The sequence below is a fragment of the Melospiza georgiana genome, chromosome 12 (assembly GCF_028018845.1).
Source record: "Melospiza georgiana isolate bMelGeo1 chromosome 12, bMelGeo1.pri, whole genome shotgun sequence".
Taxonomy (NCBI): domain Eukaryota; kingdom Metazoa; phylum Chordata; class Aves; order Passeriformes; family Passerellidae; genus Melospiza; species Melospiza georgiana.
This window is the reverse complement of record NC_080441.1, coordinates 17,686,807-17,704,384: the sequence shown is the minus strand read 5'-3', so window position 1 is coordinate 17,704,384 and position 17,578 is coordinate 17,686,807. Positions and strand designations below refer to the sequence as shown.

Genomic DNA, 17,578 nt, shown 5'->3' with positions numbered 1-17,578 from the left:
GATTGACAAAGTCTGGGACACAGAGGTATTTATTTCTTTGGTTTTATGTCCTAATGCAATAAATTCTTCTGAGGAGTTAATTCTGTACCATTCCAGCTCCTTCCTACCTCAAGGGGAAAGATGTATGGAGGAAACAAATTCCTGCCACATCCACCACTGTGTGCTCCAGTGCATTCCCACCGTAAGAATAAACCCAAGCAGTGATGATCCAGCACAAAATGAACACTTCATGCATTTTATTGAGTCTATTTAAGTTTGCATTATAACACCTTACATAGGGAACAAACTCCTCCTAAGTGTTAGCTGGCAAACCTGGTCAAACTGTGTCCAACAACCTCTGAGTACCAGTTTGTATTAAACAAGTCTAGTATAAACAAATGTAAAGCACTGTTAAAAGAAAAAAAAAAGTAAAAAATAATAAAGAAAAGTGTTACATTCACAGTGGAATTCAGGGCTTCCCAACCAACAGCCTTCCCAGCAGAATGAAATTCAGAAAGGGGCTCAAATATTCTAGCTAAAGGGAATAAAACCAGATATAAATCAAATAAATTCAATGTTATGTTTCCTCGTAAGACAAAAGAGATACAGTCTATCTGAGAGGTTGGGAAGCCCTGGTATAACAGATGCAAACCTCTTTTTTTTAACACACCACCACTCATTTGTACTTTGGGTATGTTACCATTAATTGTGTCTCTTCAGCCTCCTGCTTGCCCCCCTAATCGAGGATAAACAAAAAGCCTACTGTACATAAGGGCTGGAAATATTTCTGAAGTTGTTATAAATTCCCTCCGTGTGGCTCCAAGCCAAGGTTCATGCAAAGCTCCTCCTCCTGGGAGCAGGCAGAGGAGCAGGCAGACATTTCCATAGCCAGGCAGCTCCTGGGCTCCCCAGAGCCCTTCCCAGAGCAGGACAGAGCGATCCCAAATGAGGGGTGACAACGAGGGATGGAGGCTCCTGCTGTGGTGTGGAGATTCAGAACCCCCTCAGCCCTACGTGCACCTCTCCTCAGCCTGCATCATCCACCCCCTCGTTGTGGTGAGACCACTGGGCTGTGGGGACAACTCTTTATCCACCGTGGATCCATCGGGAAAGGGGCCCTTGGAGTCCCACATTTGCATAACCCAGACAAGTGACAGGAAACCGGGATGACACTCATTATGGGCCATTGTGCCAGCTCTGGTGGGAAACCCTTCGTCTGCAAGGCGACACAATGGACAATTAGGGTGGGTGTCGTGTCCTGCAGCTGCTTCCTACAAAAGGCCCTTCAAATTCCCTGATTTCTATGCACGAAGTACCTACACTATCAAACTGTTTTTAAAACAACTCAACTGCCCCCAAGTTCTCTGCAAAAAACCCAACTTGTCCGAAGGAAAAATATCCACGTGAAAGGGAAATCCAATCAGCACCAGGAATTCAGACTTTTCACAGATAAAGCTCCCCCCGTCCCAAAAAAATTAAGGTGAGCACCCACAAGTGTGTGTTTGTTCACAACGTGAGTTAAAATATGAACTAACAGCAACTCGTAACGAATGTAATTAATAAAACTGTGTTTGCCACAAGGCTTTGGCCGGGTGACCGCTGTCATTGCTGTGGGTAGGGGTCTGTCCTGTCAGAAAGGAACGAAGCTCACGCACCAGGGATTCCCAGGAGGAGTGTGGCCATTTGGGAAAACACCCCATGCCGAAATGACAAGGAGAACCCTTCAGAACCAAGATAAAAGCTGCAGATCCTGCAAGGAATGCCGCTGGTGCTGAAGGCAGGTCCCACACGGTGGCACTGTGACCCAGCCCACAGCGCACATGGCTCTGGCTCTCCAAAGCCACCAGTCCTACAAATCAGCCCTAATACGTGCCAAAACTCGCCCTTTTAACCCTTCACACCCCTCCAGGCACGAGTGAAGATGCTGAGTCCCTCCAGAAATACAAAAAAATACTAAGGGAAGAGCTAAATACACATGCTCGCTATCAAAATAATTCATGAAATGTAAATTAGTCTAATTATGAAAGTGTTTCACATTTTGTAAGCAACCGAAATGTTAATATTGGCTTTTCCTAACTCAAATCTAAATTTAGATAAATAGAAATTTAATTACCCTAATTAACGGAGCTACAGAAAGAAGTTTTTGCTGCAGACAATGAGCCCCCAGCCCCTTTAGCACACTCAGTGCTGTGAAAGGCAGACAAACCATGGAGAACCATCAACATATCTTAAACTGAGATTAAATTATTTGTTCTTGGTACCGTTTGGGAAACCTCCAATATTTTATTAGTTGCTCTTGTTACAGAAAGATAAAATGTTAAGACATGCCATAAGCTGTAACAAAACTGTTGTTTTGGGGCAGTTTTACCAGGGTGGAAATTCACGGAGAAGGTGGGGTGACAGGTACCACAGCGATGCTTTGTGTGGGTTTGGGAAAATGGGCTCCCTTCCTGGTGGTCACCAGCTCTGCTCTGAGATGAACATCTCTGGCTTCCAACATCTAACATGGTACTCATGTGGAGAGGTTTTTTTTTTCCCCTTCTAATTCTGTGCTCTGTAAGTCTGGAAACTGCAACTGAGAGCGAGTATTTGCTCTGTGAAATTCAGAAGTGTTATTTTGCTGTGAAAATTTGGCACAGAGAAACCAGCACCCAGAATCAACAGCCAACTCCAATTTTACAGTGATGTGCATCCAAGGAAAAAGCCAAACCCGTGAGCTGACTGATTGTTCTGTTCCCAAGGAACCCTGGTGCCCCTCTGCCATGATGGTGTGTCCCACCAGGAGGAAAGAGCTCAACAGCCACTCGGGGCTTCCCACTGAAACAGCACAAAATGTACATGGAGAAAAAAAAAAACAAAACAGAATTTTGGGGTGCTGTGGAATCCTGAACTAGCTGATGAGATGTTAAAATGGCTTAGAGCAGCAATTATAGTTTATGCACCCACCACTATAAAACACCAAAAATGTGTTTTAGGTAGGAAAAATGAGATAGGCCAGCTTTGGTTTTGTCATCTGAGGAACAAACACTTCCCATCCAGCCAGCAAGAGCAGCTCATATCCCTTCAGAACTACTGCCCTGGAGTGGAAATTAATAAAAACCACTTTCCCACTGCACATGTAAGCCAGGAAAAACCCAAAACCTTGGAGAATAAAGCAAAGAAGGGGTCAGTGAGGGTGAAGGATGTTTCCCCACACACACACTGATGAGAGTTGAGGTACATTCTCCAATTCTCAACTGCAACATGTCACATACATAATTTTAAAAGTAAATTCATTTTCATTCTGTCCAATAGGAATATAAAGAGCTTGTTTTTACTGTTAGTGTCAAGAATCTCCTACACATTTTGTGCACTCATTTTCAAATGTAACCCAATACTAATGATGTGCTTTCCAGTTATTCCCTGAGGCACTTGCACCACAGGCTACCAACACCAGACCACTCAACACATCCAGAGGTTACCAGTACAGCTGAAGCTTGTGAAGAACTAAAAACCAACCTGTCCATACTTGTTTGATGAAGTTACAACACTGCCTCAAAGATTGAGAGGAAAAGCTGATAGAAAAATTGGGCACAAACCTCAGTGAACAAGGCAGTACACACAGGTTTGTATTATTCCATATTTGCAACCATACCAAGAAATAACCAGCCATTAGAACAGTTTCTAATTTTTATCATCTTTTTTTTTTTTTTTTTTTTTTTGGTGGCATTACTGAGCCAAAACACTGCAACTATAACATTTAATTTCCGGTTTTTAAAATGCAATTAAATGTCTAATCCAACTGTTTTTATGTTACAGTAGCTGTTCACATAAATAGTACAGATATGCACTGCTCTTGACAGGTACACAGTCACAAAAGCAGCTCTCTCGTGTTCAGTTTGCTCTCTGTGTAGTGGGGGTTGTATGAAAAGCATTCTTGATTTCTAAGCATGGTACAATTTTAATTCTTAATGCGTTAGTACAACAGTGCATTGGAAAAGTACTGAGCTTCTACAAAAAAGCTTTACAATTTTAAAACAGATTTTTTTTTTCCTTTATTTAAACAAGCATAGGCAATTCTTATATTTCCACAACAAGATAAATATCCCAATTACGCTAACAGCTCATCCTACAGCGTGCCATAGTGATGGGGAAAGGGCTAACATTAGTGTTATTTACACAGACATGTCCAATATTAACCCAGGAGGAAAATTAAAAGTATGTTCAAATGTGCAATTAAATTAATATTATTTTTTCAGAGAGTTGGATTTCTTGCAAAAATTCCTCTATGACTCATGGACACTGAGCTGGGATAACTTCTCAAATAACTCCTCAGAAGCACAATCTTGAGGAAAAACTGTTTATTGGGCTGGGAAGGGGAAAGAACTTAATATCTTCACAAAGAAAAAATATTTTGAAGTGGGGAGATGTCTTTGGACAAGTGAAATTGAACACCCAAACCGACTAGAACTCGAAAAACCTAATTAAAGAAATTTTCCAATTCCCAAATCTTGAATCCAGAGAAAACGCTTTCAATGAGGGAAGATTCACTCCGAGTCATTACTATACATTGAGGTACCACTCAAAAAGTGGCCATAAAGGAAGTGACTTCTTTGCCCATCACTATCACACCGGCTGCCTGGCCATCACTCAGCTCTGCCTCAGACCACGCTCTCCCTGTTGCCAGAGGCCAGCACTGCCCTGCGGCAGATGGGGCAGGTGGAGTTCTCGGACAGCCAGCGGTCGATGCAGTGCACGTGGTACTCGTGCGAGCACGGCAGCTTGCGGAGCTTGTTGCCCTCCGTGTACTCGGTGATGCACACGCTGCAGGTTTTCAGAGCGTCGCTCTCACCAAAATTCCTCATGGCTAGGTTGTCAATTTGTTCTTTGGTGAGTCCTCTGGGTTGGTCATCGTCATCTTCGTTGAGTAAGAAAAATTGTGCAAGGCTAAGGAATGGTAGAGAACCGCTTTCTTCAAAAGTGACCGATCCCCTCATATTGCGGCCTTCCCGCCTGGCACCAGATGTGGAGCTGGCCTCGTGCCCACCCTCGTACACCTCCCCTGAGCTGACATCTGCATTCTCATTGCCCGAGGCGCCTCCGCTCTGCGGCTCGGCAGTCTCCGCGTTGTGAAAGGGAGTCGACCCACTGGAATCTGCATCGTTATCGCTGTACATGAAGTAGCTGAGCTCCCCGAAGCCCGTCATGATCTGCCTCAGCATGGTCTGGATGGCGACCGACGTGGTCTCGCTGAGGCCCGTGTTCAGGATCCTGCGGATGGGGATCCTGATGGTGCTGACGTAAGTTCTCACGCCGGCGCGCTCCGAGCGGGAGAAGGTGCGCCGGAAGCCGCCGCGCTCGCTCTCGTAGGTGACCGTGTTGTTGGGGGTCTGGGAGCGCGAGCGGGTCCTGTTGGCGATGCTGTCCCTCTGCCGGTACTCGCCCGGGCGAACTCTTCTCACCTGCAGGTCCAGCACTATGGTGGGAGGCCTCTGCCCAGGAGCCGTGGACTCGCTGGCGCCGGTGCTTTCTGAAGAACCCGCTGCTTGAGGAGCAGGCCTCGTCTCAGGGGGGGCAAACAGAACTGCATTTTCGCTTGGCACCTCAGTCCCCACTGTGTGCTGCCTTAACGTCACGTGCTGCCTGGTTCTAGAGCTGCCCTCAGCCTCGCCCGCTGAGGAGTGGTCAAGTGTTTGAGATGATGTGTTGTGATGAGACCTGCGAGGGGCCTCGCTCACTGCATTAATAGGTGACCTACTTCTATCAGTCCTAGCCCGGGTCCGCCGCTGCTCTGGACTCCTACTCCTGGCTCTCCTCTGCCCTCTAGGAGGGGAAGCCGCCTCAGCTGTCAGCTCCTCCGCACTGCTCCTTTCTGATCCAGGCTGCCTTACAGATGGTGATTCAGACCTTGGAATTTCAGAGTCACTTTGGCTGTTTTCCAAATCCTCCCCACTGGAAGGCTCTACAGATGGCTCATTCTCAGTTTCTGGATTCGCGTTCCCATTATTACGGTTGACATTTATTTCCAAACTGAATCTGAAGTCGCCGCTATTTGGGTTAGTCCGGCTCACTGCTCTCCAGGACTGGTTTCCTCGCTGCCCGCTCCGTGTCGTATTTCCAGTCTGTCGGACTGAATTAAGCCAGTCTATTATAGAATCTCCATTTGAAACATCTTCTGCGGACTCTGCACCTGTGAAAAAGACAGGGAACTACCAAAATTAGAGTACTGAGCTAATTTTGGAGCCATCTTTTCCAAGAACATAATTGCTTAGCTTAACAAGTGACAATTTAGAAGTGCTGAATCCTACCGAGTGCTACTGTGGTTTCACAGGCAGTGTGACAATTCTGTAACTACCAGAGGTCTTCTAAGGGAGCAGGAGTGGACATTGCTCTAATATGCACAGATAGGCTGCAGCCATCACAGAGCAAACAAGTCATCAAAAGAACATGTATTTTCTATCATAAGTAAATGGAAAGTCACATGTCAGGTGGCATAACACATCAATACTCTGTGTTTTCCTTTCCAAACAATTAAGTGATCAATTGACCATGAAACAGAGAATTAAGGTTGTCCTGAACCTTCACCTGCAAAGCTTTATAGCAAATCTGTCTCACTGAAGAATGAACCCGTGGTCAGGTCTGAGCATCCCCCACCAACCACTACAGAAGGGTGAAAACAAAAGCAATGCAGCATCTTTGGAAGGGAAGAATTAAAAAAGAGGAATTGCCAAAAAGCATCCCAGAAGGGAGCAGACAGAAAGGCAATCTTAAAAAAAATGAAATAAAAAGAAAGAAATAAACCTAAGCAAAACTTTATTCTGATAGAAGTAAGAGATGTGTTATGAATGAAATCTGTCCCAAACTGACCTCTGCAGCAGATATCAGACATAAGGTTCACTGAGTTTTGAACCAAAGCTCACCTTGCACCTGCCTAGGCTTAACTTGTTCCACTCCTGCACTCAAGTTAAGGTCCGTATGGGGTGCTAAAGTTAAGAGTTTTCACAAATACTGTATATACCTCTATTCTCATCACTGTTTTGCTGTGGCGGACCTTCTTTAACTTGGTGTAGCCTTCTCAGCAACTCTTCTTCAGTAATTTCACCTTAGAAAATAAGCAAAATTTTCCAAAAATATTTCCAAATCATATATGTATGGCAAGCATTATCAAAAGCTTCTAAAGAAGGTACAAGCCACTGCTTGTGTTCTGTCTAATTAATTCCTGCCATAATGGCACTGCCAAGCACAGTGCTAAGGGGAAGTTCAGACACTTTAGCACTGTTGTCCCAAGTAAGTTTTCCTGAAGCTGAAATACCCAACAGTTCCATCCTATTCAAGAGAGATGTGCTCTCTGGTTCTGTAACCTTGACAGCTGAGCAGCAATTTTTGTCATCCTACACCCATTAGGGTGTCCAGCATGAAATATTTGAGGTTAACACTTCCACGAGCAGGAACAGAAGGTTTAAATAACTTGAGTCATGATTTGAATTAGGTATCAACCTATGAAGAGGAAGTTTAACACGTTGATTGAGAGCTGACATCAAAATGTCCATGCAGAATCTCATACCAGACTACTTACCCTGGTTACAAACTCCAAACCTCACCTGTACAAAGTCTGCACACAGAGGCTTAAAGGAGATTTGTTGTCCATCTAAGGGTTCATAACTAGAACTGGCTCAAATCTGGGTGCTCCTGCCAAGTTGTGCAAACACCAGACTTTTGTATCTGATGAATCCACACCATCCTATGTCTCCACAAGTCAAGGGACCACTTGAATTTGAATGTGCACAAACTAGCCAGAAGCTACTTCCTACCACGGAACACAGCTGCACACACAGACGGGTGAAAGGGCTTCAGGGGAACAGAAAATGACACAAATTTCCTACAAGCAACTCTAGCAGGATGGACACAGGCAAGCACTACCTACCTGGTGTTCCTAGCAAATTGTTATCTCTCATAAGCCTGTAGTCCTCTTCACTCAGGTTGTTCACAAACTGATAGAAAGCTTCCTCTCGGTCTAACCGATCCAGCTGGCTCTGACGTTGGGCTTCTGACTGATCAATACTTCCTTTATCACCAGAATCTGAGCTTTCCATCTTGATGAGTAGAAGAGTACCTAAAAAAGGAGAGAACAAAGCCTTCATGAGAGCAGTGAAATACAGCATGGAATTTATGCATGTGAGTCCAGTACAAGAGTGAAGTACAGGTTAAAGCAGTTTGTTAATGAAGCTTGGTTAGGATCAGGTTCATCCCCACAGGGATCAAAAACAAAGCATGAACCTCCTCAAGAAGTACAAACAAAACTGATGCCCAAATACTCATCAAAGCAGCAAGATGAACACAGAATATCATCTGCCATAAGCCTTAGAGCCCATCTTTGAATTCACATAGTAAGTGACCGTGATTATCTGCTTTTTGCATAAAATATTCCTGATATCACAACTGCCTCTCCAAGCAGCCTTACAGAAGTGTAGTACAAGGCATAAGCCATCCTTGATTGTGCTCTCTGAGCACAGGATTAGGTGTTCCTTGCCTTTTCCTGCCTGCTACAGAAACATCCTCTTCACCATACTAGTGAATTTTAACAGAATGAAGTGGTTATGAAGAACTCAAATAAAGAAGATGCTGTCGAACCCTGTGCACAAAAAAAAGGGACAGGTTCTCATTCCCTCAAAAAACAAAAAGAGTTTGTAAAATCAGCTTTATAGTTTTACATCAAGGGAGGAATTTGCTTTCAAGTTTCAGCTTTTACTGAACTACTGATGTTGATGAGTAAATTTCCAAGACAAAACTCCAGCATATACCAGCTACACTACTGCTTTAAAGAGCTGTCTTCCAGGCTGCATATTTTAAAATATAACCTTCTCATATTGTTTTTCATTTGGATGAAATACTTGACAATGTCTCTCTTTCAAGGAAAATAATCGATTAATGCTGTGTCTGTATCTGATAAATATTGTAAAGAACAATGCAAATGCAGGAGACATTCTGGCACTGGCTGTGCCATGCAAATGCATCAAATGAAGATAAAATAACCACTTTCCTTGATCACTCTGCCTCACTACTCACAGCACCAGGAATTTTCCTGTACAACTGGTAGAATCTAGTTACTCAGAGGTGATTAAGAAGCTAATCCTCTGCATGCTAAAAAGCTCTGCAATAACATTCCCCATCAGAAAACATTCCTTTCATTTAAACCATACTTCAAGTGACATGGAAATACTGGAAGAATAAAGCTTTTCTGCTTCTCACTGGAAAATTTCCAACACTTAGACATCTGTCTAGTGCAAAAAGCATCTTTTTTTGGTTTGTCAGCACAGCTGTCAAGTCAACACTGCCCACAGTTTACATTAGTGCTTCTCCAGAAGAGCAGCACTGCAGGATCTCCACGGCTTTATTTCAGCTGCTATGGTGAAAATTAAAGTGCACCAATCACCTCGGTGTGCAGCACCAGAAAAATTCCACAGGACAGGACATCCCATTATTGCAGACTTGAAAATTATGAAACTGCTGTTCTGACCCTCTTTGTCTTCAGTTCTAAAGCAGCAGAACTTAAATTCAAGTTAGTGATATTAACTTATTGCCACTCGGGGCTGCCGGTGCTGTTTGGGTCTGTGAATTTCTGTCACTTTACCAAAGCTGTTACACCCTTTTTTCAGCAATCAGGAAGCAGCAGCAATTCCCAGAGTCACTCCTGAGTCAGATGGGAGCCTATCAGCTTTCTCTGCATTTCTAAATCCCTGGAGCAATCTGAAGACTGCAGACTGGCATGTGACATGCGAGCGTGGTGTGCTGTGACGTGCTGTTAAACACCGATAAATGACCCCGTTCACAGGACAGTTGAGCAATACTTTCTGCAGGTGTGTTCAGCTCTGACCCGGCTCGCTTAGGAAATCCCTGTGCCCTTCACATGCCAGGCACGTATTTCTAGTGAGAACACAGCTTCAGTCAACTTTTTTTACAAGCTTTCTGCAGCAGTATTATTATTTCAAGTACCATTATTTAAAGACACGCTGGAGAAGATACTTTTAAAGGCAGCTCTCACCGGTTCTGGTAATATCTGAATAAAAGTCTCAAGTAGAATGAGAGACTTGCATTCAAAATAAAACCTTGAAATGCATCAGTTCTTTGGGAATACACATCAAACTTGGAAACACGTGGAATGTCTTCAGAAAGATGGTAATATTAACACCTTTATAAGCATTAGACCAATTCTTCAACAGCTCTTAGAACAGAAAGATGCACTACACATAAAAAACATAACATTTGTTTACTACTTATTTACTACTTTCCTTTTAAGTGAAAATGCTTGCAGGCACCTTGGCTATCTAATGCCTACGTGATGCAAAGATATTTGCCTATTCTATCTCAGAAAATAAAGGTGCACCATTCTTGGTCAGGGAAAAAGGGAGAGTCAAAACAAGTCAAATGAGGGGGGAATTTAAAATCTCTTCTTCACCAACAGGCTGATGTACAGTTCAGTGGGTGATTCTTTAGGAAATGCTTGGGATAAGGCAGTACTATTGCCAGGTTTGCTCCTCTTTTCTCCTCCTTCATCTCTTATCTTCCCTCTTAAACCATAAAATCAGCTATTGGCCACAGCTGAATAGAGTTTACTGCTCAGAGGTGGGATGAATGAAGAATTTAATTTACACGAGGACTTTCCTGCCAGTGACAAATTGCTGTATTTTCCTATTGCAAGCTACTCACAGGTTACACCAGTCCCCTGTATCTGGATTTCAGGATCCCAGAAATGCTGTGCATCTCTCTGGGATGTTTACACTGATGGAAATACAGATGGCACAGAAACACACGAGCAACAACACATTCTCCCTACGTGACTGCAGACAGCAAATGGGATGACACACTTCAAACCAGAGCTCTGATATTGAAACCAGCAAATGAAACCCAGGATTTCTATCCCAAGGCTTCTGCTGCTTTCTATCTCCTCCCTGTGCCCTCAGCTCATTGTGCACATTGTCCAACAAAAGCCTCACCTCCCAGGCTGCTGCAGAGCTCTCCATGGCCACAGTGAACCTACTGGAATGTTTAGACTGCTCCTGCCTCAGCACAGCTCCACAGAGCCCATGTGGCTGGACAGCAGGATTTCCAGGGTGGGAGTTACCATGGCCCTGCACACAGAGGCAGAAAGAACTTGAAATTCTGCCCCTCAGGATGCTGCTCTCAGCTCACACCCTGCAGGCAATTAAGACTGGCTGAAGGAAGCCAGTAGCACAGGGAAGCCTGATGAGGGAAAACCAACAGGTGTACAACAAAATAACCAACATTTGGCTATCTAATAAGCAAGTACAGTTCAACTCTGCTTTTCTTTCTTCCAGTGTAAGGCTTTGTTCTTATCCAAGCTGAAAGATTCAGAATTTCCTCCTTCAGTGTCCTTCCTTGTCAGCACTGAGTTGACACAGGGTGGGGAAGGTCACAACTATGAGCAGGAAGTTCAGACCTGCTGGTTATTGCCAACTTCAGCTGAGATAGCCAGGTATGAAAGTCTCCTTCCAGGGAGGTGAGGGGGTGACTGACCACTTAAGGACTGCACAGAGCAGGAGAATCAGAGACAGGATAAACAATTTTCTCCTTGAAAAAAAACCCAAAAATTCTTCAGCAGCTTGAATATCCAGACAAGAGTAACTACAGTGAATTCTTAATTGTGTTCCCATCCTGCCACAAATCAGAAAAGTATCTTCCCTGCAGTTATGCTTCAACAGCCTCAGAGATTTCCAAGCACAAATGACTGCCTGTCTCCCCACTGCTGCTCCAGACTGCAGTAAGCCCACAAAAGCTATTGTTTGTTACATTCTTCTAGTTCAAGAGGAAGCAATACTGTGGGTTGTTTGATAGGGACAATTTAAGAGTACTGGATATTCCCTGAATAATACAAAGTTATCATTCTTACAGCGTAAGAAATATTTTGGTTTTTTTCATGCCAGGTTGTTTGTAAACTAAATCCAGTCAGGAATGTGCTACTGCCTCAAATCTAGTGGGACAGCAAGCAGGGATAACATGTGTGTGTCACCCATTTACCTTCAGCAGCAACACAGCCTATCTCCATATTGCACTGCACTTGTGGGCTACAGGATTCTTCCCAGAAAAAGCATTAATGGACCATAACACACAGTAATAAATCTCTAGTTCTTCCTCCTTCAATAATGTCTAATACCTCCTGACATTAGCTACCTGAATTGAACACCAAGACATTACCTTAGCCTGCATTCCTGGGTTTTTTTACATTTAAAAGAAATCCCATAAAACATTACAGCTCTCATTAAACCAACTAGGCAGAACTCAGAAAATCTGACAAACCCTGAAATCACTAATTGGCAGGGTTAAATGAAAAAGCGACACCTTAAAATTCAAATTTTCATTAGATTCATGGGGCAATCCCCAAATTTTTACAGGACAAGGCATGGAATTTAATTAAACTGAAGAAACAACCCAGCTGCTCATGAGTCAGGTGTGCAAGAAGAACTTCCTCCAGAACTCCCCCATGTCAGTGATACTGGTATTTCAACCTCACCTGAGAATCTCTCGTGACCTGTGTGGCAGGAATGTTTCCTGAGTTACCTCACGTCCCAGCAACACAGTTAATACCTCTGGATAAACAAAAAAGAGGATGGCAGTGTGGGTGTTCCAGAGATGTCCTCAGCAGAAGGCAAACTTCTCATTTATGATTCATACCCTCATCTTAATTAGCCACTCCAACCGGTAGAGCACCTCGCTTGCAGTCTACAGAGCTGATCAAACCTTGCACTGAAGGGGTGACTCAGGATGGAAGCCAGAAGCTCTTTCTTGTTTGCTTTGTGTCCTTAGAGGCTGTTTCCCTGCCCAGGCTGCAGGAACATGCCTCACAGACACTTCAGCTGCAGAGAAGCAGAGCACAGCTGTGTGTCCAAGCTTTCCACGAACTGTGACTTCAGCCAGGCTCGCTCCAATTCCATGTCTCAAATGACACAGGAACAGCAGCTAGAACAGGCAGTGCTCTTAGCCCAGCTCCTTCCAGCACAAACTGAACCCACTTCACACACAGCACTCATCCAACCCACTCCACCTCATTTTCCTAGAAGAATTCAAAGTTGAAAAACAGTTTCCATGCCAGTCGGTATCCAATTTCTCCATGCTCAAAACTAGCTGGAAGTAAGACATAACAGAAACTACATTTTCATCTTAAATATTTCATCACTCAAGTCTGCAAGCTCAAAAGCAGAAGCAAAAACTGTCAGTGAATCCCATCATTAAAGGAAAAAGACACCCTAAGACAGTGAAATGAAAGTTATCTATTTGCATTATACATGGAGCTTCATTATGTCAAGTTTGTTTGGCTTTCTCTTTTTGTGCAGGTGCAAAGCTTCCTTTTGTGATTACACCAAAGGCTTTGATACCACAGGTCCAATACACTCATCTCCATCTTAGAAACAGTAAAAAGGAACAAACTTTTCCAGTTTTCAAAGTGGCATCATGAATTTTGGGATTTTTTCCCCCTACTATTGTGGTTTTTTATTTCCACTGTGATGAACGGCAGATTTAGGTTCTTATTAGCTTTTTAATAAACCTACCTTAAGTTTTAAAATAAAGAATGTCCTCTCCCTATGTCCTCTTTAACTCAAAAGTTATCATGAAACATGCACCACTCTTGCAAAGCTGGAAAAAGTTTTGTATTCTATGGAAGTGTTCTGTGAAAAGTGCTGTAAAATTTAACTGCTACTTTAACAAGGAGTGTTAAACATTGATTCAGCTTTTTCACTACCCCAGTGTTTCAAAGCAAAGGCCCTCAAACAAGATGTCATTCTGAGCATACATTTCAAACAACACAAAGCAAATGAATACTTTTGCACAACAGTGGCAGAAAGTTCCACAGAGTAAAAAACCCAACAGACCAGAGAGCAAAAACACTTCAGCTGAACCAACTGCTGAGATAAAGAAGAGAAACACTCACAACTCCTGATAAGTCAGAAAGAAGTGAGGAAATCAGGGCAGAGCTTAGCAATTCCAGAACACTGAGAGCATGTGGAACCAAGATGGAGCTCTGAAAATAAAATGCAGTAACAACTGCCAAAATGCTGGGCTTTGCCTTTTATCATCTGCACTTACTAAAACAACACTTCTCACATACAAGTGGAAAATAAAATTAAGATAACACTGCCTCTGCCATCAAATTCAGATAGCACAGAAGAGAAAGCTGGGTGTATATGAGGAGCAGCACGTTTCCAGCACTGCAGTTCATGAAATGATGCTCTTTTTGCCCAGAAATGAGTTTCCTGCTGGGTCAGCAGCAGAAGGCCCACTCTGAACTCAAAAGAAGTAAAGCTGCACACAAGTAACCAGTGCTGACCCTGAGAGACAGGACTGATATCCAAGGACAAGCAGAGTTTTGATTCCTGAAGAAACACAACCTGTGGTTAGTGAAAACACCAAGCCAATCAACACTCACTGACTTTTAGCTAAAAAAGAAAAGAAAAAGCCATCTTTAAATTCACTGCAGAATGCTGCTGTCTCCACACAAGTGCTGCTAATGCAGGCCCTGCTAGCAGTGAAAGAGCAACAAGCAGAGAATCAGTGCAGCCACAAGCCACAGAGGAATTCCGACGCGTGCGTTCCTGCTCTCGCCGGTACCCGCGGCCCCACAAACACAGAAGAGGGAAAGAAAATGAAGGCAAATTGATCTGAATTGAAATGGGAATCTGCACCATGAGAATTCCATTCTGATGGCACCCCAAGGCAGGGCAGCCCCAGCATTTTTAACAGGACTATGTGCACAGACACCTTGCACATCAAACCCAGAGTGCTCTGAGCACAAGATGATTTTAAATACTGAGCTAAGATAAAATAGGTGCTGGATTTTCCTCTGTTCCATAACCATCAGGTGGTTTTACCAGACCATCCAACCCTGCAGACCTCCCTGAGCCAAAGCTGAGCCCCAACACCGCACAGCAGCCAAAAGCTCCTACCATCATCCAAACCTGAGCAGTCTGAAGGAGACACAGGCTGCTGGTTATGATCTTACCTGCAGCCAGAACCTGTGCAAAGGCAGATCCAGCCCCTGGGATGCTCCTGGCTATCCCCACTCAGCACACAAAGCTCCTGGCTAACTTATGACACTGCTACACTCTTTAGAAGTTTTGCTTTTGAGAAGCACAAGACTCTCATAAAAGTGTCTTGAAGAAGGAAATGTTCACATTTGGTTTTATCCCTTCACTAATAATTTTTGCAGGCTCAGCAGCTGATAAGTTTTCACCAAGACAGAGATTAAACCACAAAACCTTGGATGAACACCCATTAATCATGTCTGGATTCAAGTATTTTAACAAATGGAAACTGAAGTTTTCTAAAAAAAAAACAATTTAGGACACTCCAGTAATATGTTAAGCTACATTAGGCTGGACTTAAATATCTTTAGACTCAAGTATATGGAGTCAAAACATTATTTTATATTATGCTATGATTGTTAAAGAAATGCACAACACCTCCACTGCACCTGGAATGATTCTGCCAAGATCAAGGGATTTATTTTGATACATTCCCACAGGGAAGAGGAATAAAGGAACAAGCAAGGCAGGTGTATTGATGTAGAGGTGTTTTGAAAACATTTCAATCTAAGGATCATGTTAGCCATTCCTCTAAAAAAACTCAGCTACACATACTGGAGAGCAGGCACTTGCAACACTCTTGTCCAGGAATTCATCCAGTAATATGGAAAATAAATATGATACAGATGGCAACCACTACAGCATGAAAACTACTGGTGTGTGGTTATTTCAGTGAGAAACATTTACCCAGGCAGAGCTGCTGATGAAGGGAACTCTGCAGTTGCTGTGCCTTAGTGGTCTAACATAACAAGAAACCCTTAATTTTATAATGTGTGGTGTGTTTTCCCTTCCCAAGACATCATTCCAAGCTATCATTATTTTAATTCCAAAATGGTAAACCTGTAGAGGGATCAGAGTCAGTTTAAGTGCTAGGTGACCACTACAACAAAACTAAATATCTGACCCTCAATTAACATAATTAACTGCCCAAGAAGCAGCCAACTGTTTATTTGTTTTAGAAAGATTTGACAAGTCACTGCAATTAAAACTCAGGGACAAATTAGTGTCAGAAGTTCTTCTGAACATTTGACAAGTATTTCCAAGCTGAAATTACCCAATACTGCCAACATGGAGAGGAAAATAAAAGTGATGTGTGATGCTACTATTGGGTATTATCAAGTTTGTATTCTTGTTTAGGAGCTTCTCTGTATCAAGGCTCCACCTTCCTGAGAAACAGCAATAATATACTATTATTTTTAAAATTCAAGTTTTTTTGCTGTGAAACCTTTTGTCAGACTTCTAGTGCACACTAAAATCAATACATAATACATTTTATAAACAAACCTTAATCATCACTACGTTATATACACGTATATATACATACACACTATTATACACACCCTGATATTGCTCCTCAATTAAAGCAGGCCACTCAAGATAAACACATACGTGCAGCTGGACTTGACAAGGGTTTTGAAACAGAGAAACACAAACCTTAAATGCCAACAAACACATTAAAAGGGGCAGGGAAAATCTTGCACAGGAAGCTAAGGTGACAGAGCAAAGATGACGCGCTGAACGGGGGAGAACTGAGCACAGGAATAGCAAACACCACAGGTCTGAACAGGTCACAGGCTGATCCAGAGCTCTGCACAGCAGGAGAGGAAGAGTTCTTCTGGCCTGTGTTCCACGACAAGGCTTCTTGCCCCAAATCCCGGCCTGAACCACGGCCGTGAGGAGCTGCGGCTCCTGCAGCGGACCCTGAACTGCGGACGGGGCCCAGGACAGGGCTACAGCCACCCCCGCCCCCACCCTCCCAAAAGGAGCCTCTTCCAATTCCTGCGGCCAGCCGGACGGTGCCGGGCCCGCCTGGGCTCCCCGGGGGCAGCGCACACCCAGCTCGGGCCCCGCTGGAGATCAGGGCGGCCCGGCCGGGGCAGTGCCCGGGGTGACGGAGCGCGGCCCATCCGGGCACACCCGCGCCCGGACCGCCATCACCGCCCCCCGCTCCCTCACGGCACCGCTGATGGAGCCTCCCGCGCCCCGCCGAGCCGGCCCCGAGCGGGGGCTGAGGGGCTCCGCTCCCGCCTCCCGCTCCGGGCGGAGGCCGCCGCCGCCGCCTCCCCCGGGCCTGGGCCTCTCCCTTCCCCGGGCCATTTTGAGAGCCCGCCCCCGCCCCGGTGCTCACCGCCCGCCGCCGCCGCCCGCCGCCGGCCCCTCCGGCTGTGGGTGCGCCGCTGCCCGCGCCGCTCGGGGCTGGGTGCCGGCTGTCCGCGCTCCGCCCGTGCCGCTCCGCCGCCGCGCCGCCTCCTGCCCGCTCAGGCGGCCATTTTCTGCTCCATTGTTACCAAGGAACGGGGGGCCGGAAGCGGCCGCCGGCAGCCGGAAGTGGAGGCGCGCGCGGCCTCGCGCAGGCGCGGCCTGGGAGCGCAGCCCCGCCCAGCGCGCGCGGCCCCGGCCCTCAGGGGCCGCCGCCATTTTGGTGCGGGCAAAGGCTGAGGGTGGGGCAGGGCGGGACGGGGATGCCATCTATGGCTGCTCCTCAGCCCACAGCCCCCAGGCAATGTGGAGGGGACGGGGGATCA

General features: G+C 44.9%; 1 protein-coding gene across 4 annotated transcripts; it reads right to left on the bottom strand.

Annotated features, from left to right (window-relative positions):
• Window positions 1-206: 206 nt before the first annotated feature.
• Window positions 207-17,233, bottom strand: RLIM (ring finger protein, LIM domain interacting). Of its 4 annotated transcripts, none has more exons than XM_058032755.1 (4): window positions 17,182-17,233; window positions 7,883-8,071; window positions 6,977-7,060; window positions 207-6,148 (listed from the first exon to the last, which is right to left on the bottom strand). In XM_058032755.1, the coding sequence occupies exons 2-4, from the start codon at window positions 8,049-8,051 to the stop codon at window positions 4,620-4,622; spliced, it is 1,782 nt and encodes a 593-aa protein (XP_057888738.1). In that variant the 5' UTR covers window positions 8,052-8,071; window positions 17,182-17,233; the 3' UTR covers window positions 207-4,619. The 4 variants fall into 4 exon arrangements, with proteins under 4 accessions (XP_057888738.1, XP_057888739.1, XP_057888740.1 ...); XM_058032756.1 differs by lacking the exon at window positions 17,182-17,233 and adding an exon at window positions 16,488-16,505; XM_058032757.1 differs by lacking the exon at window positions 17,182-17,233 and adding an exon at window positions 10,953-10,970.
• Window positions 17,234-17,578: the final 345 nt, after the last annotated feature.